The following is a 24,927-nucleotide window of genomic DNA, read 5'->3' on the forward strand; positions in this document are numbered from 1 at the left end:
TCTAATACTTGTTCTCAGCTGTACTTAGTTTGGGAGATTTGCAAGTGTTGCTTCTCTGTTTTAATGAAATTTTGTTAAACCATGATTAAAACACATAGAGTACAACCTCTTTATAGGAACAGTAGGATTAAGTAACAAGACAGTATTCTGTTTACTTTTAAAAGTTGCTCTGTTTCAGAGTATATTATTTCATCTGAAAATATCCAAATCTCTGAAATTTTTATTACAATTGTATTTGGTTATCCAAATAACATTGTTTTTAATGTAAGTAAAATATATATTTCAAATTCAGTAATAAGTGCTATACCTAGGTATAATGAATAGAAATAATTTTAAGTTCTTTCCACCTTCATCAGTATTAACCAATCAGAAATGAGTGGTAAAATTTCTTGAAATGAATAAAACCATTCATAAAAAATAATACTAAATGACAGGGAAAATTATATCTAAGGTAATGAAGTGGTCATTTTACTCAAACTTCGGAGATAGTGAAAACAGGAAAACAAGAATGGCAATAGACCTATAACACAGTTATGATGAGAAAATCAAACCAATGCAAATAAATGATTTTCACACTATAAGACTCTTGTTCTAACATAATCCTTATATCAAATTGCATTTTTCTTTCCAAATACTCCCATAGCAATTCTGCCAGTTCCTTTTTTTATTATTTCAGAAGATGGACTGTCTTAGGAGCTTTCTAAAAGTTTCAAAGAATAAAATGTTTAAGGCTTTTTTTGGTCTAAATCTAAGTATACAAAGACTAATACTAGTAACTTTCATTTAGCTAGCATTTATATCTCATTTGATCCTCAACAAGTGTGTGAGTTAGATAAGGCAAAGAATACTATTGTCCCTGTTTTAACAAATGTAGAAATTAAGTCTAAGGGATTTTTAAGGGACAAGCCCCAAACCAGATAGCTAATAAATAGTGAAGCCTTTAAGTTTGGCAAGAGCCAGTACTCTTAGTATTACACCATTACTGCCTCCAAATGGCAAGCCATTATCTTTGTCTCACAGTGAACTGTGCTTAGAAACTTTCAAAGTAAATGTTATTACAATTCAGAGTAAGATATGTAGGTCTCATTGTACAACACAACATGTTTATCTATTTTGCTTTAATACATTTGACACGATTTACTGCAAATTGGTGATTCAAATTATAAGAAAGTTGCTACAAATTATTAATACCTTAATTAGTTCGCTACTATTAATTTGTCCTAAGTAGTTAAGTCATAAAGTCCTCTACAGATTAATACAGTTGTATAAACAAATTCGGATGAAATGAGTGGGATAATCTCAGTCTAGAAGGGTTAATGTCTCATGCAAATAGTTTATTTAGCTAATTAACTAATGTCAGTATATATATATGATACTATTATTTTACACCTGTAAATGAATCCTTATATTAGTCTTATCTTATTTGTTTACTTTTTATTGAGACAACTTCTTTGTAGTCTTGAAATCGCAAGAAACGTTGGTTCTACTGTTAGAACACTAATGATTTGCATTTCCCAAGGAGAATTGAATTAGGTTTTATTAGCAAATTGGGCCTATAACTTTAAGGCCAAATTTTATTAGATTATCACACATCAGCATTAGCAAATTATAAACTTTACTGAAATATAGAAATAGAAGCCAAAAATCAAGGCTTAGAATTCTGGAAACTTCAGAAGATGTTTTATCCTAGAGAAATTATACTACTGACTTGGAAAAAAATTTTAAGTGATTTATTTTCCTTTGAAATTTAGAAGGAATAGAAGCTGGCAACAGAGCTGCCCTCATAAAGTTTGTGTTAATTTTCAATCTGGTGATCTGAGCAGAGTTTTTGGAGGCATGCATGTTGGCTGTATATAAAGTCCAAAGGTGCTCCCAAAGAAAACCAGATTTAAAATCGAATTTATTATCACTTTCTTAGGACTTCATTTGGGAGAAGAAATTCAGCATAACTTAGTCTATAAACAGAAAAGTAATCTGAATATGACTAAATCCTATAAAAATGTTAACACATTAATTATGGTGTAGCTTTGTACTAGAAGAAATGACATGGGAATTAATCCAGTCTTGACTGAGAAGTTAATTATATCACCACCATTAAGAGCAATTATCTAGTGTTAAAGTTCATACATTTTTATATGTATTAATTGCATTTTTGTTGGCTGTACAGATATATAAAAATTAGTTGTAAATTTAAATGGAAAGAAAATAGAAAGTCCTTCAGCAAAGATGACTGCTTTTATAACATATTTGACCTATGGAATGCTCTTATTTTCAAAAAAAATATGAGGTGGTTTTTTTTTAAGGGAATAGTATGCAAATTGCCATTATAAAGGCTTGCTTAATCACATGCTAATGATAAGATCCAAATTGTAAGCAATTTGATTGATAAGCACCACCACCCATCCAAGAAAATAAGAGAGGAAAAGAGAGCATGTCATCTTTTATTTCCTTTAAGTCTGGATTCAATGATACTGAGCTTACTCCTAAACTAGGGGATATTTTCTAATTTAAGGTAGATTTATTCTGGCCCGTCTGTGTTTTGATTGATTTAACAATGTGATTTAAGTATTTATGAACAATTTTAAAATTTTTATGTTAGAAATGTTAAACCAAATATTTTTTCTCAAATATTTTTTGAAAAAACAGATGAAACTTAGAGCCTAAAGGTTTTTAAATGTAATATTAATTAATTCCCATATTCTCCATAGTCCTTCCAGATGTGCCATTACCAAATAGCTCAGTTCTCACATATGAGCCATGTGGGTTCTGTAAACTGATTTGCACTTATTTTGAATAGGAATTATACAGATTGTTGATGAATTATTAAAGGTAATGTATTGCCAAATAAATCTAAGAGCAAAATATTAAACTGTAGTAAATGAGAAAGGAATGTGCAAATGAAGACCTGCCTGCTTTAATAAGTTTAGCAGTTACCTTCTCAGTTTCAACCAAAAGAAAAAAGTTTCTTTTTTTTTGTTTTGTTATTGTGTTAAAAAAAAAAAAAAAAAAAGGGGGGGGTGGTCTATAAAACTGCTTGCAGCAGTATCTAAGACAAAAACAAGGAAATATAATGTTCTAAACTCAGCCGGTCCAAACCACTTGAGCTGCTATGACAGCTCATAAAACAGAGTAGTTTTTAACTGGGCTCTGTTTTACATTGCCAAAGTGAATTTTCCTTGCAGGAAGTAGCCAGAGGGTTTATTTAGTTTCCAGTCCATGGCTTTGATCTTTCTGTACTGTCACATCTCGGGTTACATAGCTCTTTTTCACTGCAGTAAATCTGCAACAGTTAATGAGAATAAAATTTCCTCCTCCTTACTGATCACATGCTGTTAAATGCCAAACCACAGCCAACTGCATATTTGCAGAGTTTCAGCTACAATGTATGAAAATGGTGCAGTCGGTTTAATCTTGTCGTCTTTGTAATTCATTTTATTGGGCTTGCTTGCTTTTTAAGTGACCTACTTTATCAAGTAAGTGGTTAAAAGGCCCAACGTGGGAGAAAGATTTAGAAAGTTAACAAACAGAGGAGAAAGGTGTGCATGTGTTGAGGAGGTGGATTGAGGGAGTCGTGCGCACGCAACGTGTACTCGCATTAAGATTCAAAGTGGGTCTACGTTAGTGCTTTTGAAAGACCAGGCCATTCGTTCTCTTCAAATAAAATTAACTAGTTTGTCAAGTCTTTGATTGTGTTGTATGTTCAGTTTCAACATAAATTTGCACTTAGTATTTATTTAATAAGTCAGAACATTATTTTTAACTTCTGATTAAAGAGTCCATATTATTTAATGGAATTTAAAGAATTTCAAAAAAACTTGATCTCTACATTATAAGAGCTATTCTTAAAGTAAAAATAGCATTGTTATAAGCAAGCACTGAAGCATCCTATCAAAAGGGGCCGTATACATATTGGAAATATTATAAATATTTGTAAAATAAATCGAAGGATTTTAAAGCAAGCTATTTTATACACCATTAAACATATGTATCTTCATGCTGAATTACAATAAAATCTCATATTTTTATTTGCTTTTTTTTGCTACAATTAGACCTTATGATTGAGGAATTATTTGATTCAATTAATATATGTTGTTAAATTTATTTTTCACTTACACCTTTTTTCTTTTTTTATTGTCTTATTTTGTGGTTGGTAACTGGAACTTATCTCCGTCCAGAAATTCACTCTTAGAAGGCCATTTTAGATGATAGCCATTGATAAATATATTCTAGTAATATTATACACTTATATAGATCATAATAACATATAAATATGAAGTATTATAAAATAAAATATATAAAAGAAATAAATCAGTTCTAGTTTTTCACCATTGAAGTCACACATTATCTTATTGCCATCTGATTCCACAGAAGAAATCACTTATATTCTCATAAAAATCAAAATGTTGGGTATAAATTAATCCTCCTATATAATAAAAGGCTAATATGCAAATTGTCCCTTCAGGAGTTCAACTGACCGGGAGTTCGACTGCTCGCTATGATGTGAGCTGACCACCAGGGGCTGGCGCGGAACAAAGGAAGGCCCTAGCTAGCATCCGGCAGCCAGGGAAGGAAGGCCCGGCCAGCAGCCAGAAGGCCCTGATCAGCCCTGTTCGCCGGCCAGGCCTAGGGACCCTACCCATGCACAAATTTCATGCACCAGGCCTCTAGTAGTATATAAAACCCATTTATTGATTTAAATAACTATCATAAGAACAATAACTAAAATTACATTGAAATTTAGGATAATATTTCTAAATTTATCAAGATTTCCTGATAAAACAGAGGACTCACTTGGAGAAGTGCCTATTTTTAGTTACCCCAATGAGAAAAGAGTGACTTGAAAATTTTAAAAGACAGAGAGGTGCAGTACTACCCTGGGTCTTTTCGGAATGTGTTAAATATAATGTAGAAATGTTGAACTTTAAAATCAGCCAGTCTATGTGTACTTAAACTGAAACATCATCGTTTCCATGTGGAAGAAAATGGTGGAGGCTAACACATAATTTTAGACTCTGTATCTGGGGTAGGGTGGGGGCGCTGTTCTGTAGTTTGCTTCTTCATTTTTCTGTAACATTAAATCTGTCAGACCATTAGTCTATAATCCATCCAATGTTCTGGATTTGAAAGTCCACAAAAAATTTCTGCACAGAATAAACATTAATTTTGTTAAGTTTTCATTATTCTTCAAAAAAATAAGCAAAAATGATCAAAAAAAGTTTGTTTCTGGAACATGAACTGTCCAGTCCAGTTTTAAATGAAATTACTGGAAAGAATTAGAAACAATTCAGGCTTCAATGTCGTATAGACTTAATCTTTATCCTAATTCAGTTACTTGAAATGTTCTCTAAAATAATTTCAATTCCTCCTACAATCTGAGATCTGTTGATTAATAATAATGATGACAATTATTGAAATACTAGAGGCCCACTGCTCAAAATTCATTCACAGGTAGGATCCCTAGGCCTGGCTGGCAATCAGGGCCAATCAGGGCCTTCCAGCTGCTGGGCCAGGGCCTTCCTTCCCCAGCTGCCAGCTGCCGACTGGGGCCTTCCTTCGTTCCTCGCTGCCCCCTGGCTGTCAGTGCACGTCATACGGAGCAATCGAACTCCTGGTCTCGCAGTCGGACTCCCGAGGGGACACTTTGCATATTAGCCATACACACACACACACACACACACACACACACACACACACACACATATATATATATATATATATATATATATATATATATATATATATGGACCTTGAGTGCCAGGCAGTATGCTAATTGCTATTTATTACATCCCTATCTAATACAATCTTCACAACAGCTCAGGCAAGGAGCCATTCATAGTAAGAAAACTGAAGCTTATCAAGTTAAGCAACTTGCCCAGTTATCTTCCTGCTACCCAATGTCTACTTCTATTCCTACCCATCTTTCTCCCTCTGTTACACTGAAGAAAGTGGCCTTTTTGCGTAGTCCAGCCAATCCATTTTGCTCAAGCCCCATCCCTGTTGTTTCTCAAGGATTTCTTTGCTGTCATCTCTCTTCCCTTCACTGGATCATTCTGTCATCTTATGAACGTTATCTGGAATCTCCAAAGTTAAACTCACATTGGCCCCACATCACATTCCAACTACTGCCCATTTCTCACTTCCCATCATACACGCTTCTCAAAAGACTCCTCTTCACTCTTCACTTTCCCGTCTTGTCAAGATTGCCAGTGGTCTTCACATCGCCACATCCAGTGGGCCTTTCCTTGTCCTTCATTCTCAGCAGTGCCTGGGTCCTGCTTTGTGAAACTTCCCTTTTGTATTATTTTCTGTATGAACAACTCAAGTATCTCAGCTCAGGTATCACTCCCTCAAGAGCCTTTTCCTGACAAAACTATCAAAGAAGCTCCTTCCCCTTCCTCTAATTTCTGTCTGTGTTAGCACCCCCGTCATTTACTTATCTACCTTCTTCCACAAGAGGTTAGTCTCCAGAAGACCAAGAACTTTGTCGTATTCAAAGTTGTGCCTACAGTGTCTGGCACAGTAGGTTCTCAATAGATGTTTGTTTAATAAATGAGTTATAAGGGTCACAGCCAGTGTTCAAACACTTATGTGTCTTCCTCTATTTCCTGGGCTGTATTTTATTTTCAATGTTAATTTTTTTAACAATGTCTTAAATTTATATATAATCTTTACTATTTCAGCATCCTTTCAAATGTACAATGTATAGTACATGGTGGAGCAAAAGTAGCTTTACAGTTGTTCATATAGAAAATAATATAATAATTGACAAATAATAATACAAGAATAAACAGTTTCATGTATTCACACTGTAAACCTACTTTTGCCCCATCCTGTATTTATTATAGACTCAAGATATATATATATACACACACACATGCACATATATAGTATTATATGCTTATATTACAACATTGTTGGTAGGAACCTATGCTATGTGGGAAATTTTTTAATAACCTATATAAGATCAAATGTCTTTTAAATTGCAGTATTTTATGTAGATGAAGAGCATGCCTTCATAGTTAAAATTCAGTTAAGAAATTCTTAGTACACATGTATTATGCTATAACATATCTCATTGAAGCACTTCTCATATATATATGTATACACACATATACACACACAAACACACATGAGAAGTACTTACCTTACCGAATATCAGCATTCCTTATCATTAAAAAAAAATTATTATTGGGAAAAGAAACTTTTAATGTCCCAGTATTTACCAGTTTTACATTTTTCATTATCAAATAGCCTATGTTCTGTAGAAATAAATTATATGCTATACTTAAAATGAATAAAGAGTTTCCTTAACCGTATTTTTTTCCTATTACTGGGTCTTAACTAATGACCCGTTAGTAACTAGTAAATCAGAAGGATAGCATATGTGCTGTTGGAGATTGTCATTTCCAAAAGATATTTTAACTGCTAAAGTTTCTGTGATGACAAATTAAATTAACTTTATAGAATATAAAATAAAGATGTAATCAAGGTAAGGATGTGCGTTTAATGTTTTCTTTTAACACTTAATGTTTTCTTTATGTAGTAACCTTTCTAACTGACAAGGACTTGGATGGGCCCCAGGGATACAGAAACAATTCTTTTTCCCTTAAGAAACTTATAGTTCAGGATTAAAATGTAATTATTTGAGATGACTTAAAGCATAATTATTATTCCTTATTTCAACTTTCTCTTTTTGAAAATATTTAAGATTCATAGTATTATTTGGCTTAGAAAAGGAATTAAGGAATCAATACTAAGTACTTTGTCAGCTTTGGGACATCAGTGGTCTTGTAACTGGACAACCAAGGGGTCCGGGCTGCCTGTCACTACTTCAGCCAGTTAAGCAGAGACAGAGTTGACTCATATATGAGCGTTTATTCCAATGATGCCGGCAGTGTGGGGGAGCAGCAGGTCATCCACAGAAATCTGCTCCGCACCCTACATAAGCCAGCTGCTTTTGTTGGGTAGAAGGGACAAAGATTACATGGGCAAGTAGGAATTACAGGTATGGGGAAGTGGGCATGGTTTAATCATTACAGATTACAAGTCATGAGGACTCTGGGGAGTCACAGAGAGCGGGCGCCTTCAGGCGCCCCGGGACCAGATTACAGGTAATAGGGGGTTTTAAAGATCAGGTGCCTTCAGGACTAGGTGCCAGGCGGTTGTAAACCTGTCCATAATGATAGGCAGTTCTCAGAAGAGGGATGGATTGCATTCCAATGTTAGCTCTCAAGTCCTAGGGCGTTTATCTCCCAGCAAGGTTAGAATGTGCTTTCTGTAATCAGAACAGAACCATCATGGTTAACAGAGCATGATTAATATTTCTTATAATTGCAGCTGGTCCCAAATATTTTATTTCTGCCCTTAACAGTCTTCTACATGTTCCTGCCTACTTTTGTGTTATTCCAACACCTTGATTAAATGTGCGTGCATGCATATGAGTATTACAATGAAATAAACATCTTAAACAGTTCTGAATTGTCCTTAATCTTAAGAGGACACAAAATCAATCATCTTTGGAAAAGAATGCCATGCTATGTTAAATGATAAACACCGGGGTTGTTTTGGTGTTTTTTTCATTTTATGCCTATCAGTGCAATTTTTTAATTTTTTTTTTTATTTCAGAGAGGAAGGGAGAGGGAGAGAGAGATTGAAACATCAATGGTGAGAGAGAATCATTGATCGGCTGCCTCCTGCACGCCCCCTACTGGGGATCAAGCCCGCAACCCAGGCATGTGCCCTTCAGTCAAACCTGGGACCCTTCAGTCCACGGGCTGACACTCTATCCACTGAGCCAACCCAGCTAGGGCACAGTGCAATTTTTGACAAAGAATCGCATTATCATGGAAATACACTTCCTGAATTACATAGGTTGTTTAATAAAATACTGCATTGTGATGGTAAGTCACTAGAATTTTTATACAACAGTAAATTCTTCATTATAACAGTAAGCTGGAAGGATAAGTCCAGAAGGCAACTCATTGTGGCTTTGTACTAGAGATAATGCTTCTTTAAAAACACATCTATGTCCTTCAAAACATAATTTGAATAACCGTGAGATTTGAGGAAAGCTGTTATATCATTGAGTTTATTGTAAATGTTGATTTTGTTGGTGCTTCCCATCTCAAAAACAAAGATATATTGAATAGAAACTTTCCATTTTATAAAGGAAGGGAGGAAGGGAGGGAGGCAGGGAATAGCTAGTGATGAATCCTCAAAACATTTAATAGAGTTTTAGATTACAAAGATTTGTTCAAATGGATCTGGTTTTCTCATTTTAAACACAATAAACCTCCATTGATGAGTATTTGAAAATGGAGACGATGTCTGGAGTTAAGGGGATTAATTATGGACTATAGTTTTGTAGATTTTACCTGTAGGAATTTTAGGACAATATACAGTCTTTCAGTAGTAGCCCAAGTCACTTGGTAATCTCTTAACTACTTAGTGCTTTCATCAATTAAACAGAACTCAGAGCTATTTCAAAGAGACAAGTGTGGCTCTATAATAGAATCTAATTTCAAATGCTATTTGTTTTTATATTCTAGAAGAATATTAGTAATTTTCTAAACTTTATACTTCTGTTATTAAAGTGAATTATTGGCCATTATAAATTCTATGTATGTCTATGCCAGTTTTTATGTAAAAGCTACATATTTCTATGGCCTCATTTTAGACTAGTGAGGCACAATGGCACAATCAACAAATGCTTTTTATGCCCTTGATTAAGTTAAAGATTAAAGTCTTTTTAATAGATTTATAAACAGGAGCATAATTAATGACTTCTTGAATATCTTCTCTTTTGTGGACATAAGTCGGCATCCTATCTCATGTAATGTAACATACACACACATAACACACATATTTTTAAGCCTATTTTTTTTGTTTATCTTTACCTAAAGTTGATACATCCCACTTTTTCAGATATTCTTTCCTTTTCAGGTTTTTCCAGCCAAAATGAATGCACCTTCATATTGGCCGGTCAGAAATTAAAAGGCAAAAGCAATCTTAAAAATGAATCCAAATTGGTGTGGACAGTATCGAGTGGCTAATTTAGAGCCCCTCAAATGAGAAAGGAGAGGTGGAGGCTTCTAGGAGCATAGTTAGGCAAGTAAATTTTTAAATTGCAACTGTAACTTAAAATTACATCTTTTCAAATTGATACAAGAAACCCATAAAGCTGTGTTTACATGGGTATTAAAACTTCATGCTGAGATAGCTTTGAGGTGGTAAATGAACAGGAATTCTTAAAAGTCTCTAAAACATTTTTAAAGGTTTTTGGGTTTTAAGGACTTTATAAATATTGAATTATTATAATTAACTTATTCTCTGTGTACACAAAGAGGAAAAAGAAACTATTACAATTTATTACTGTTGCAACTTGCCTATTTTTCTCAAAGCCTGGGGAGGGAAGTACTGTTTGCCATCAGCAAGTGGGTACCATAATCATTTAAAATAAATCAGTTTGTAATCTTTCCTCGTTCTGCATGCTTGAAATAACTAGTATAGATATACAATTGACCCTTGAACAATGCAGGGGTTAGGGGCACCAATCTCCAAGGCAGTCAAAAATCTGCATATAACTACAGTCAGCCCTGCACATATGCAGGTTCCCACCGGGAATTTATCCTTGGACAAAACAGTTCCAACGTGCTGGTCCATTGAAAAACGCGTGTGACCAATCCGCGCAGTTCAGACCTGTGTCGTTCAAGGGTCAAGGCACCTGTGTGTGTTTGAAATTCCACCTAAAACCCTGTTCTGCCCTTAATCTCAAGAATGTACGCTGCATTCCCATCTCCAAGGAGAGTTCTCCTCACCCTTGCCCAGCTTTGCTTATAAGTCCCAGTTTGTTGGGTTGTCACAACCCCAAGACAATGAACATCCCAAAATGAAAATACCCCACTCCAAGTACTTCTGTATCCTTTTCAAAGAGAAGCCAACACTATAGCAGTCAACCTGGGAACAGGAGTGTGTGCAAGGTGAGAAGTGATGATTTCTGTGAAATAACCAAAAACCTTGCCCTTGATCAGCTACTTTCAAAGTAAAATCACTGAATATAAAAGATGAGAAAAAAGTAAAGAGTATTTTTCATCGCTAAAGGTGTTGTACCGTTTGCATTAGTCATAACACAGAATCCCACTTATACAAGCCATCCACTCTCGCTATGGTAAAAGGAAGGTATGATTGGCTGTGGCATTATTTTGGTGCAACAACAATTAGTCGCCTGTGCATAGGCATAACTCTATGAATTATGTAAGAGCCCCGGGAGGCCAAACAAAAAGCATGCATGAGAAGTGTGCCAGGTATGATAAGGATCTTTTCACTCTCTAGATTATATGGCAGGAGCCAGGACTTCCTAGGTATTTTTAGGGAAGGTTCTATTATTTTCATATGTCAGAACAATAACAACACCAACTGTATAAGAGTCACCATCCTGTTCTTGTAAGAGGCTTGGAAATATAATCTCAAGGCAGACATGTTAAAAGGGATAGCCGTTATTCTTATTTTACAAAAATAATCATGACAAAGAAACAGATATAGACTGAAAGAAGTTATCAATAGAGACAGAAATCTTATTCAGATATTGTTTCTGAAGTCATTGCACCCAACTGACTTTTAAAAATTCAGGAGTTAAGTTCATATTTAAATTAATGTTGTTGAATTTAATAAACATTAGCCTTAGATAGATGTAAGTAGAAAATGAATTCACCTTGGGATGGTTTGTTTGTTCGTTTATTTGTTTGTTTGTTTTTACAGATCCCTAATATAGCATATTCTCAAGGACCAAGAGAACTTGTAAAATGTAAGAGTGGAGGTTTACTTTAGTACCTATTCTTCCAGTGCCACATGCAGTGTTGGTTCACTGCACAGTATACTGAGGTTCTGAATGCTCTAGAGCAGTGATGGCAAACCTTTTGAGCTCGGCGTGTCAGCATTTTGAAAAACCCTAACTTAACTCTGGTGCCGTGTCACATATAGAAATTTTTTGATATTTGCAACCATAGTAAAACAAAGACTTATATTTTTGATATTTATTTTATATATTTAAATGCCATTTAACAAAGAAAAATCAACCAAAAAAATGAGTTCGTGTGTCACCTCTGACACGCGTGTCATAGGTTCGCCATCACTGCCCTAGAGGGCACCATGTAGCTATGAAATATTTATCTGGCGGTGCTGATTACTGAAATTACTGAGTTAGTGACTGAAAGCATTTGCATCACACTGTCCAATACAGAGGTTTAAAATGTTATCATAACCCAAGGAAATGCTTTTTTGTTGTACTAGTATATTTGATAGCATAAACTTACTGAGAATCAAAATTTCAAACTTTCATGCTTTGCTGTTTTAAATCATACACTTTTAATTTGTTTAATACTATTTCTATTATCCATTCTTGTACCCGCAATTTTGGAAATATGTTACTTAGTTTGATTTAGCTACAAACAAGTCTTAACTTTTCAACCACCATTTTGTTTTTATCAGCCAAAGGTAATTTGTAGATTATTTAATCTAAATATTGAGACAAGTAAATGAAAAAGTAGACATGACATAAATTGGAAACTTTACATTAAGCTTCTTATATTTGATAAGACTTTTGAGTTTTTTTACAACAAACATTTATCCCCCTCTTATGTAAGATAATAAAAGAAAGTGAAAAGTTTCAAAACTATATCAAAATATTTCTAAACTATGTTATTTATTTAAGCACTTTGGAGACAAGGTTTTAACAGAAGCTTAACCATAATTTTCCATTTATGAGAGACTGGTATGTCAGTAGGGGTAGTGTGCACGTTAGGTAGCCATATTACCTCATTGACTATGTCCATATGTCAGGTTGCTGTGTTTTATGAAGAAAGATACAGTCCATTTTGTTACAGTACTCATGATAATTTTAGATTCTCTTCCATCTCTTGAACTTGTTCATTTTGATAGTGCATTATCACTTTAAGATTCTGGTTGGTGCTTAAATTACAGTAACTGGAGGTCATTATTCATATTTTAACTGGACTCAAAAGTTTTTAGTACCAGCATTAACTTTTGAATTATGCTCAAGGTCTTAGACTTTACAGCGTGTTTAGTTTCTTTTCATTTCTTATTCGTATTTTTCAGTACCTAATAGTCTCCGGCTCCCACCTCCAACAAGAACTCTCCTTTCTGTTCAACATCAGAAACATTTTCCTCTTTGGCATGTGCTTTCTAGTTCCCCAAGCAGTAGAAGCAAATTGGAAAGTGCAGCTGTCATTCTCGGAAGGTCATAGATCACACTGGCAGCCTGAGTAATCCAAGAGGTTTTAAGTATCATAGCACTGAGTTTAAAGTGAAATTCGCTCTGACAGGGCTGGCAGGCCAATAGGAAAAAGAAATATTTGTGCTTGGAGAAGTGCATATGTAGAGACCAAGGGTATAACTGATGGCTGGAAGTGATTTCAGTCTAAAAAAACAAATCATTAAGAGAGTGCATAGGGGTAAAATACACAGTTCATATTTTAAAGAGTCTCAAAATGAACCAGCAACTAAGGTTAGCATTACAGAGTAATTAGCTGTGGTGTTCGGGCTTTAACTCACTCAGTACCAGACAGGACAGTTAAACCATCACTGTGAAAACATTGCTACTTACATTATAGTCTGTATGTTAAGCCTACAGCAGTCATTTTTGTACCTTAAAAAACCAAGGTATTATGACAGATTATATAAATGTTGAAGCAGTAACAGACAAACAGTTATTCAAAGGAGGTGCTAATGACTCAGTTTATTGACCTAGGGGTTACTTAAGCAGCTCAGTGAGCTCCCCGCACGTTTGGCGGTGTGAAATGAGGCATTGCTTGATATTACATAACTGCCAGCGTCAGCAGCCTTGTGCTTCATTGAAAAGGTGGAAGTTAAAGATACCTTCATTAAAAGATTGCTGTAAAAAGTTGGAGACCATTATAAATTGGAGTAAATATTCACATCAGCTTGATAACCACATCTGACAGCTTCCACCAGGCATCTATTAGGGTATTTTTTCTGTTAATTGCTGCAAATAAGGAAAAAGAAAACATCTTCTAATGGCTCAGTTGTTTCTTCTAAATCCTTGTTCTCTTCAAGAAAGCCAATTTTGAGTTCAGGAATATAAAGCTTATAAATTATTTCCTTGAATATGCAGAGCAGATAAAAAGTGTAAAATGGAAAGGTACTTCCAGCAAGATGGTAGACTGAGCTGTCTTGGAAGGGCATCCTCCCATATAAATGCATAGAAAAGGTGGGCGAAATAGACCAACAATTTATAATTCATGGCCAAGTTCACAAAAATTCACAAAGATAGGAAACACCCCCAGTGACACACATGCACACAAGAAAGAATCACGCACAAGAATACTGAATTGGATATAGGTTTTATGGTATATAGGAGGGTGGCACTGAATTCCCTATATAAAGTTGGGAACTTCGGTTGAAAGGAGATCTCCTGGTTTTAATTCACCAGCTCGCTCCATATACATGAGTGGGTTGAGAATTTAGACTGTATAGTATAACTGAGGGAACCCCAAATCCAGAAATTATTAAAATTGCTTCAGGACAGTGAAATCAGCAGGGCCTTGAAATTATGAGCAAATACAGAACCTCTCTGTAGAAATATTTCCAAGCTCAAGGGCCAACAGATAGGCAAAAAATAAATAAATAAACCTGAACTTGAACACAAAAAATTACAGTGCTCATAAGGCAACGACCGTCATGAAGAAGAATTGTCAGATGCAACAGTAAGAGTCAGGATGCCCAAGCATAGCATTAATAGTGAGGCTATAAAATGTAGGAAAAGTAAAAGGATAGAAAACGTAATGCAGTATTTGTATAATATGAAAAGATACCAACTGTAACATCTCCACATTAAAATAGACCCTGAAGATGGTTAAATAACAAATTAAGATGTATAATGAAATAAGTGTAAATTGAATGATATTACAGGAGCATCAATAAAATAGATTTTCTTTCATTTGGAATAAGTTCATGACTATTTTACACATGCTTCCCTCATTAGTACAGATTAGTTTTTCTCAGAAGCAGCTTAGTAACTAAATTAAAAGGATCTGTCAATGGTACTTTTCCCATCAGAACTGACATATGTCTTTTTTTTTTAAGTAAATTCCACATGAGTACTTTAAACTCAACTTCCCACTACTCATATCATTTGTCCCTGATTTTGGGGGGAAATATTACTTAGCTTGATTTCACTAAAAATATGATTCTTTAGTATTCTTAGGCATTTAGTTTTAAAATAAAAGGAAAATTGATAATCACACATATAAAAAATTAAAAGAAAACTAAATGGATAATTACAGCTAAACTTGATATATATTAGTGAAGCTCATTAAAAGACTGCTTACCTGCTCATTTTCTCAATAATACAAAGGTTCAAGTCCAAAGTAATAAGTAACACCTTCGAGCAACCCAAAATATATATTACATATAAATTTGTAGGAATGAGACGCTGTCGACAGTTCAATGAACATAACAGAAGCCATTCTACAACAGTAGTACCTTAGCATGCATGTACATTACATTTTTCAGTGTCCAAGACAGCGTCTTCCTAGCCTTTTCATAGGCCCTAGTTACAGCACTTTGCATATGCCTGATATTCCTATTTAGCTCTAGGTAAATTATTTCACACTTACAAAATGAAGACATCAATTATATCAGAGAGCAATGTAAACCACATTTTGTCGAAGGTAAATAGCTGAAAATTTTAAATTTTATAAAGCTTGCTTTCTAACTTTGCAAAAGGGCAATACTCAGTGATAAGACAAGCCCTCCATCTAGTGGTTGGTCTGAAAATTACGAACGTTTAGATCTTGATTTAGTAATACTATATCACTATACAAACATTAGGTAAAATTTTATAGGCATTGTCTCATTTGATCAACACTTCTCTTGTGACTATAATAATAAAAGGATAATATGCTAATTAGACCAGACAGCCGAACCACCTTCCGGACAAAGCTGTGGCGGGGGCCAAGGCAGAGGCGGTTAGGAGCATCAGGCAGGCAGGCAGGCGAGCAGTTAGGGGCGATCAGGCAGGCAGGCAAGTGGTTAGGGGTGATCAGGCAGGCAGGGGAGCGGTTAGGGGCAATAAAGCAGGCAGACAAGTGGTTAGGGGCGATCAGGCAGGCAGGCCGAGTGGTTAGGAGCCAGTGGTTCTAGATTGCGAGAGGGATGTCTGACTGCCAGTTTAAGCCCGATCCCGCAGGAAGTGGGCCTAAACCAGCAGTTGGACATCCCCTGAGGGGTCCCAGATTTTGAGAGGGTGGAGGCCGGGCTGAGGGACACCCCTTCCCCTTCTCTGTGCATGAATTTGTGCAGCGGGCCTCTAGTATATAAGAATGTCAAGAAAAAATGTTCGCTTCTGCCAGAACAATCCAGCCCTTTCTATTGAATACAGAGGCAAACTACTGATTTCATCTACGTGGAATACCACAGCCTCTAGTTATTGCATGAAGCATATTCCCATATTAAAGGGGCAAAATTTGTTTTGTTCCCAATTAACTATAACTTCTAAAATTTTCAGCCAATTTTTATATTCTTTCCCTTGATTCTCAGTTCCCAAATAGTAATAGTAAACCATACACATTTTAAAAGAAAAAAATACTATTTTTTTGGTTTGAAATATAGCATATTTTATCATTGTTTTTCTGCCAATGTCTCTCCCGGCTCTCATTAATGACTTCACGTGTGGACAGCCATAATATGCTCTTAAATGTTCCCCATGCTCTTGCCTCTCAACGCCTTTTGTTACCACAATTATCCCTCTAAAGAACAGAAGTAAATTGTTCCCCTTCTTAAAAACCATGACTACTCTCACATATTAGAGAGCAAATGTAATGGTAAAGATTTTAGAGACCATATCATGAGGAAAGATTAATCAGGAGTTGTAAAATAGATATTAAAGAAGAATAAGACTTCTCATGTGGCTCCAATGGGTAAATCTAGGACTAATAGAAGCAGATCTCAGAGCGGTGTAACAAGGAACTTCCTAACTGTCTGACGTGGCATGAACTGCCTCCACAGTGGAGTGAGATCTGCATTTCAGGGGTGTTCCCACGAGAATGGGATAGACCCTGTTAAGGATGCTGTTGTGGATGAAAGTGTAGACTATAGCTGATTTCTGGAAATGTGTCGAACAAAGATTCTGTGAAAGAGAACATGGCTGGAAATTGTCTTTTGTAGCATCCACTAATACATTCACTATTTACTCTGCATTCATTTTGCTTACTTGGGAATTTCAAAGAAGAAAAAAAGTCTTGTATTGCTTTTATCTAATTTTAATAAAATAACGATAATACTTTTCACTTATGCAGCACTTTTCATCCAAGGATTTCAAAGTGCTTTACAAACATGCACTAATTAAACCTCCCAAACAGCCAGAGGTAGGTGGCTTTCCTCCCTTTCTTTGGGAATGTCAACTCTGGCCCAAAGTTCAGTGAGAGCGTCCGAGGGCCTGGGGCTGCTCCCCGGCTGCTGTCCCCGTGTACTGTGCTGCATGTGATGCGTCACCTGTCATGTCTGGGTCCCCCTCCCCCCATCATCTCGAGTTTAGAATTCTAATGAATGCTGTTAAAAATTTATTTGAAGCCTTGCTAATATTACAGGAAATTGAGTCTCCTGCTTGCTGAATGCTATAAGAGCTCTAAGTGTTTTTATAAAGTAAAACCTAGGTGTAGTTTTTATATTTGTTTTTGGATTTTAAATATAAATGTCTTGTTTATGAAGAATTTGTCATTTTCCTGTCTGGGTACCCCAAAATCTTGGTTCTTGAATCATAAAACTTAATAGCAGGTGGGGTTGGAGCCCTCACCTTTCCTAGTTGTCTTTTCACAACAAATAGTAACCATTTTCATTGAACCAAAATTATATATTTTCAAGAAGAGATCTTGCATTTTGGTATTTTTCTAATTTAAAGTTCCAGAATATGATATCTAGACCTGAGGATGCAGGTCAAATGACACTACATTACTAGTCCTGAAAAGGAAGAGTGGTCTAGTTGTACTTATTCTGATCTAAAGGGACACACCACTTCTGTGTGTAGGTCAGCAGTACCAGGACGAGGACATGCACATGCACACACACACATGCAGTGCGGGATTAAGGTCCCGTATAAACAGCCAACTACACACACTTACCTGAAGCAGAACAGTCACACCGGCAAGGGCAGGTGCACATCTCACAGCTTCGTCTTCCTTGGTTCTCAGGGTCCCTTGTGAGAGCGTGCAAGTGCCTTTCATACTGTTGACTCCCATGGGAGAAAGAGTAAATAAATGTCCACATGTCCCAAAAGAATAGAGGTGGCTTCAAATTTTCCTCCTCCTATGGAAAGTCAAGACATTTTGTCCTTGACATTGTACTACACAGAGATGTCTCCGTGTAAACAGGAAACCTGCAGGCTCAGAAACAAACTCATCAGTTCTAGGTTACGTCTTACTTTCACTGACTGGGTGCAAATTCTTACCAGCAATGTGACTGACATTTCAAAAAAACATAATACCCACCTGTCTCCTTACTATGGAAAGAAAAAACATCAGGCAAATCAGGTGTCTGTTTATTCTTTACCCGTTAGTAAGCCCCATGAGGAAACAGTGATCAGAAGTTTGCCTATTGGTCGTAGAAAGAAAAAAATGGAAGGTTTTGCAGTTTGAATGTATAATGACCTCAGCTTCTCAGAGCCTTTATTGAGGCTCCTTCCTCACTGAGGACAAGCCTGTCAGAGCAGTCAGGTGTTGTTAGAGGTCCCCCCAAGAAATTTCTTGGGTTGGTTCTACCAGCATTGCCTCAGGAGCTTGTGGGCAAACTGCCCTCTGAAGCTCCTCCCCCCCCTCCCTTTAGATAGAATCAGTCATATTGTCACGGTTCTGTGAGAGGTTCAGTGTTCAAGGTGCTTTTGTACAATTCTTCACTGATCTGCTGTGTGCTTCTCATTTCCAAGTTCTTGAAAGAGATCTCACCACAGCCCATAGATTGAGAAATAAAGACAACATTAAGTTGAGTTTAACCTAAGTCTGCTGCTGCTTGGCCTCAGAAGAGATGCTAAAATATGTAGGGAGTGGCATAAGTACAAAGATGAAACAGGAAGGAGTTGAAAGCCACAGCTATCCCATCACTCTTTATATGGTGGAGAGTTGTTCAGATACATATTTGTTAGCCTTAGTGCTTCAGGGGGAAAATTTCTACAGCAATTTTCCTCTGATTCCAAAATGATAACAGATACAGCTGAGCTCATGGACTCCACTAGTTTCTGAGACATCTTTAAAAGCTGCCTTTAGACTAGTATTTCTCTTCATCATAAAATTTAACCTTCCCATAGGACCAAGGTAGAGGGGGCATGCTAATATTTTGCCATTGTAAGATAAAATTCAAACTTAAAAATTTCAATCAACTTTCAGAAATTATAGATGGAGCCCAAAAGTTTGACTTATCCAGCATCACTCATTATAAATGCTAACCTAGACTTACGTTTCAGAAATTCCATTCCCCTGGGAGGTAGATGCACATGACTAATATGCCCTATATGTATTATGACTCTATCCCAGTACACACACACACACACACACACACACACACACACTATTTAAAACCTTGATATTTTAAATTATAAAGTGTTTTCATCTCATTTTGAGCTGTGAGAGTAAGTTAGTAGCTATTTGGATATATTGTTTAATCATATTGAGATTTAGCTTATAAGAGAAAAGTATTTTCCATCTAATAACATGATCTTAAATCATTCAAATATATTTATTTTTTCAGAGCTTACATTTCTGCATTATAAACCCTTTCCTCTTATTGGAAACGAGCTCACTGGCATTCACTGCATGAGCTGTGCATGAGCATGTTGCAGCTGCCATATCTGCCTGGCAAAGCTCGTGATTTTGCTAAGTGTTGGGTAATTCTCTGAACCTTAAAAGGTGCTCTGGAGAACAGATTCTCTTCTAAATAGTTTACTAATGGATGAATGATTTGTTTAAGGTAGTATTCAAAGTCATCCATTATCAAGTTATTTTTATAACTGAAGCTTATCTTTGGACTTCTATTTCCATGGAATAAATTGAATCAAAATGTATAATTAACTTTCTGTTACTCAAACATGCACTACTCAGTAAATGTTTGCACTGAGGAGTCCGAAGAAGGATTGCAGATCAAATCTGGCTCACTTTGAAATTCTATAAAATGTCCTGTCTTCTTCCTCTACTCACATGCTTAGTGTGCAATTTGGCCCTAAGTGAAAATCAAACTGCTGTCCTTATAACAGTGGGTCAGTCCTACATCTTCATATGAAGGAGATCTCAATATAAACAGCAAAACGCATTTTTCTACAGTTTTAGCATTCCCTCGCATTGTATTTCTGATCATTGCTAGCATGTAAAATCTTTTCATATTCTGGCATAAAAGCCATATATGCATGTAATTTATTGACACTTTTCTGATCTGTCCTCCTCTTTATCTTTAATGGTTTTACCCTGATAACAGTGGTTCCCAACATTTTTAACGCACATCATTAGAAGTGAATATTTATCATATACATTTTATGGCTATATTGGTTTTTTTAAAGGATTGGTAATATCCACATCAATCGCTTCCACTACTAGGAAGAGAATCTTGAAGGTGTAAAGTTCCAGGCCTCTTACTTGACCTGCATTGTGGGTGTGTGATGAAAAATATAACATATTTCTTTTTCTCTTTCTAGCCTTGGAATGGATGGCTTTGGCCAGCCCATTGGCATTCTTGGACGCCCAGCCACAGCGTATGGATTCCGCCCTGATGAACCTTACTACTATGGCTACGGATCTCGATAAAGTCGTCCCTTTCCATATGTGCTCTTAGCTTAGAAGAAACCTGTGTGGGTTGGGTTGACTTGGAATATTGAGCTAATAATGCATGTTGATGCTATTGCAGGTCTGTGCTTGTTTTTTATTGTTTCATGTTGTTAGCTGCAGGTTAACTGCAACCCTATGTCCCCTGTTAAGTGAGTGAATGCTTGACACTGTTCATCATCGAGCCATATTTTGATGCTGGATAACATTTCCCTTGAGACTCAGAAGTAGATGCTGAAAAGCAACTAGACTGGAAAACAAACACTACATTATGTACATTAAGTGACTAATTTAATTTCTATTAAAAAGAAACATAAAGTACAAATGAATTAGAGAAAGTCATGTGTTTCTATTTAATGTGTTTCATTAGGAGTTACATGCTTATATAGGGTGCATATGAATTTTATTTTTCCCTGCCTCTTTTTCCCCCTTGTAAACTCTTGAGTATTTCATGTGGCATATGCTTCCCTGAAAATTTATAAAAAGACGTCACCTTTTTATTCCATGCCATGTGCCTGAAAGGTTGCTTCCCAGAGTTATTAACTATGAGTTTTCAATTAACAATGGAACATATGCCGTATGTTGTTGTATATGAGTATAGTCTCTTCAACCATTTGCATTCATGTCTTTCTGATTTTAATATAGAAAGTCTGGGACATCTATTAGTATGCATGAAACTAGATTAGTATTGGGCTTTTAAATTTTATGATTTGTGAAATTTAAAGTATGGAAAAGCTAATTTTCCTCTCTTGAGGAAAATTAAGAACAATATTTTGCTCACTAAGATACTTGTTTCCCATTTGTTCACTTGTTGTTATAAGATAGATTTAGGTAGTAAGAAATGGAAAGACTTTATAATTAATCATGAGTTTTGAAAATAGCTCAATGTTATAATGCTTAAAATTTACTTAAGCAAGTAAAATAGCAATAATCTGTAGCTATTTCCTTGAGCACTTGCTGTGGAAGGAATTATGTAAGGCTTTGAAGGGAATGCATAGATCAAAGACAACTTCTGTCCTTGAGTTTTAGATCTCATTGATCTACTGCACTATTTATTGGCTTGATTTATATTTAAGGAACAGTAGAGCTGGAAAGAGCCTTTGAAATAACTCAGTCTATCTACCTATTTGAGAAACCAATCACATAAAAATGTTCAATATAATCAACAGATTTTTAAACTACTGCTTATGTCTAAGAATATGATACTTCTGAGGGAATATGTAACTCTGAAATATGATTTGTGTCTTTGAACTTACAACCTAATTGATCTTTCTGAAAACATACATTTGTCTTAGTTTCTATTTCAATCATAGAATATTAAAACTGGAAAAGGCCCTAAAAGCAACCCTGTCCGATTCTTTCAGTTGAAAAAACTGTGGCCAGGAGAGATGAAATGATTTGCCCAAGCTTATCTATTTGGTCAGTGACATAATCTGTCTCCCTGCTTCCAACCCAGTAATCTCAACATTAAGCATTTTGCCTTGTTATTTGTCATATGTACAAAGATTAAATACACATAATAAGTGACATTAATGGAAAGACAAAGCAAACATGCTAAAGCTTAACTTCCCACATATAATTTCAAAGTGATTTAGGAATAACATCATATGAAGTATCTAACACAGTAAGTACTAAACACGTGTTAGTTATTCTTATTACATTAACTTGTTTTATTTTTTTCATAGAATTTACATTGGCTGAACTTATCTTTGTTCATTTGTATGCTTATTGTCTCTCTGTCCCCCTAACCCCCAAGATGTGAGGTCTGTTGAGAGCAGGGAAGTTGTTTTGTGCTGGTGCCTCCCTTGTCTGTAGAGTGGAAGCTGGCGCACAGTGAGTCCTTCACAATGAACAGGGAGCGAATGTCAGGGAAAATGTAGAGTCATTTAGCTCAGGTCCAGATCCACAGACAGTAGCAGTAGTTAAACATTAGTGTGGGGCAGGCATTTTGAAAAACTAAAATAACATTCCTAGGACTACAGTACTAGCCCATCTTCAACCCCTTAAACAAAAAGGGGGGGAGCTTTATTTGGGCCCCTCAAACAACCCACTTTTCTGTAATGATTGTTCCTTCTTTTCTTAGTGGTCAGCACAATGCATGGCACAGAAAGGGGGTGTGTTAAATACCTGTGGAATAAACATAGTCTGTAACATGAGGTTACAAGTTCTAGAACATTTATAGTGTCTAAAACACAGGGCAATCTTTCTTACAGCAACATGGGTGTCACAATGTCTGTGGTTGACTTTAAATTTTCTCAACATAGGCAGTGTGAAGTTCTCTGTAGTTTAATTGGTTCCAGGTATACCATAGAGGCAGCTAGAATTCTAGTAATCAGAACGCACACTCCAGGGGTAGCTAGTAGCATCATACCAGAAAGGCCACGTTCCAGAGATGGAGCTACAGATACTTTAACCACCTTGATCTCTGAAGACACCAGATGTTTTAACTAATTATCGTAGTATCAGAAATGGGTTTTTATTGGCAAAATTAACATCTTATAATCACAATGTACATTAGAAATGAGGTCTAAAAAGAATTCAAGATAGGTGATTTGTTCAACATATTTTAGAAAAGGTTCTGTACTCCTGAATAAACAGTGTCTAAACATTCAAGGAGACCTCCACCTATGGAGATGCCATCTGAGGCCTCGTCCTAGCTCTGTCACTGGTCTCGAAGATTTCTGGTTGCCAGATGCTGATGCTGACGACCACGATGATAAAAATCCTGCCCCCCAGCAGTGGTACCTCCGCTGCTCAACTTTCTAGTGCAAAGTGATGGTCGGGCCTCTAGAACTGTGCTCTCCAACATGGTAATCACCAACCATGTGTGACCACTGAGCATGAAAATATGGCTAGTCCAAATTCTAAAAAATAAACTTCAGTTTTGAAGATAGTACAAAATGTAAAGAATCTCAATTTTTCATATCGAGTGCATGTGGAAATGACAGTCTTCTTGGATCTACTTAGTTAAAACAATATTAAAATTACCTTCATTCTGTTTTTAATGTGGCTACTAGAAAATTTAAAATTACCTATGTGACTCAAATTCTATTTCTATAGGGCAGCACTGACCTAGTACACAACTCGGCCTTCATCAAACTATTAGGACAGATTAAATGCTATTTGTGTCTTCCTCCTTCTAAGTATTTAATACATTTCTGAATAAGGGGCAACATTTAGTCTGCTAGTTGCTTTCACTTAACTTGAAGAAACTGTGGGCTCCTTTATCTAAAAGTTTCAGCTACTGTTATCGACTAGAAAGAACCTAAACGTTTTAGATGATGGGATGCTTTGGGTCAGCTGTCATCTGTGAAGTTGTAGACGCCTTGAGTAGGAGTGATGATGACCACGACCCTGCAGATGACAACAGGGAAAATAGATCGTATTTACACCGAGTCATGTAGTTTTAAAACTATTACGTACATTCACTTTATTCTCACAACAGCCTATTAAGTAGAAACCATTAATATTCATTACAGGTCCTACAGTGCCCATTTGACTCCTTACTGAATTACGTGTAACTTCAGACTTCCCCGTGCAGAATGCACCACTTCGGGCCACGCGGCTCGGCCAATCAGAGCTGCGGCGCTCGTGACGTCACTCCAATCGCCAGCCCCCCTTCTTTCCGCTCCACCCCTTTGCTATTTGTTAGAAGCGACTGGGGGCCATTTTTGATTCGGGCGGAAATCAAATGAAAACTCAGGGTCAAAAGCCTGAACGTCACTATCAAGACGAACTTGCGTATTTAACGCCAGAGCTAATGGAGGAGCCCTGTTCACAGCCCAACAGGCTGCTGGGCGCGGTGAGGGAGTGGCAGGTGGGCACGGTGCCCACACTCAAGATGGCGCCGGCCTGAGCGTCACCGGGCCGGCCGCTCTAGCTCGGTTCCGGGTGCGTGCGCCTCGGTGGTGGCGTCGGAGGGCCGCAGGCTGGCATTCCGTCCGGCTTCCGGATCCGTCTCTATGGTGGCGGAAGTACCTGACCCCCGAAGACGGTGGTTGTAGAGTCCGGAGCCTCTCGGTTGAGGAGAGGCTGATTGTGTGATCTTCAGTGTGCAAAAAACTTTCTCCCTGTCAAAACAATTTGTTCA

At 36.5% G+C, this 24,927-nt stretch overlaps 1 protein-coding gene across 2 annotated transcripts in view; it reads left to right on the forward strand.

Annotated features, from left to right (window-relative positions):
• KIFAP3 (kinesin associated protein 3) overlaps positions 1-21,166 on the forward strand; it is a 112,884-nt gene extending 91,718 nt beyond the window's left edge. The window contains exon 20 of one of the 2 annotated variants that reach the window (XM_006097756.3): positions 20,711-21,166. In XM_006097756.3, coding sequence (XP_006097818.1) covers positions 20,711-20,819 — 109 coding nt within the window. In that variant the 3' untranslated portion in view covers positions 20,820-21,166. The remainder of the gene's footprint in view (positions 1-20,710) is intronic. The other variant, XM_023761590.1, reaches the window with a different exon arrangement.
• The last annotated feature ends 3,761 nt before the right edge of the window (positions 21,167-24,927 follow it).

The sequence above is a fragment of the Myotis lucifugus genome, unplaced genomic scaffold (genome assembly GCF_000147115.1).
Source record: "Myotis lucifugus unplaced genomic scaffold, Myoluc2.0 scaffold_211, whole genome shotgun sequence".
Lineage (NCBI taxonomy): Eukaryota > Metazoa > Chordata > Mammalia > Chiroptera > Vespertilionidae > Myotis > Myotis lucifugus.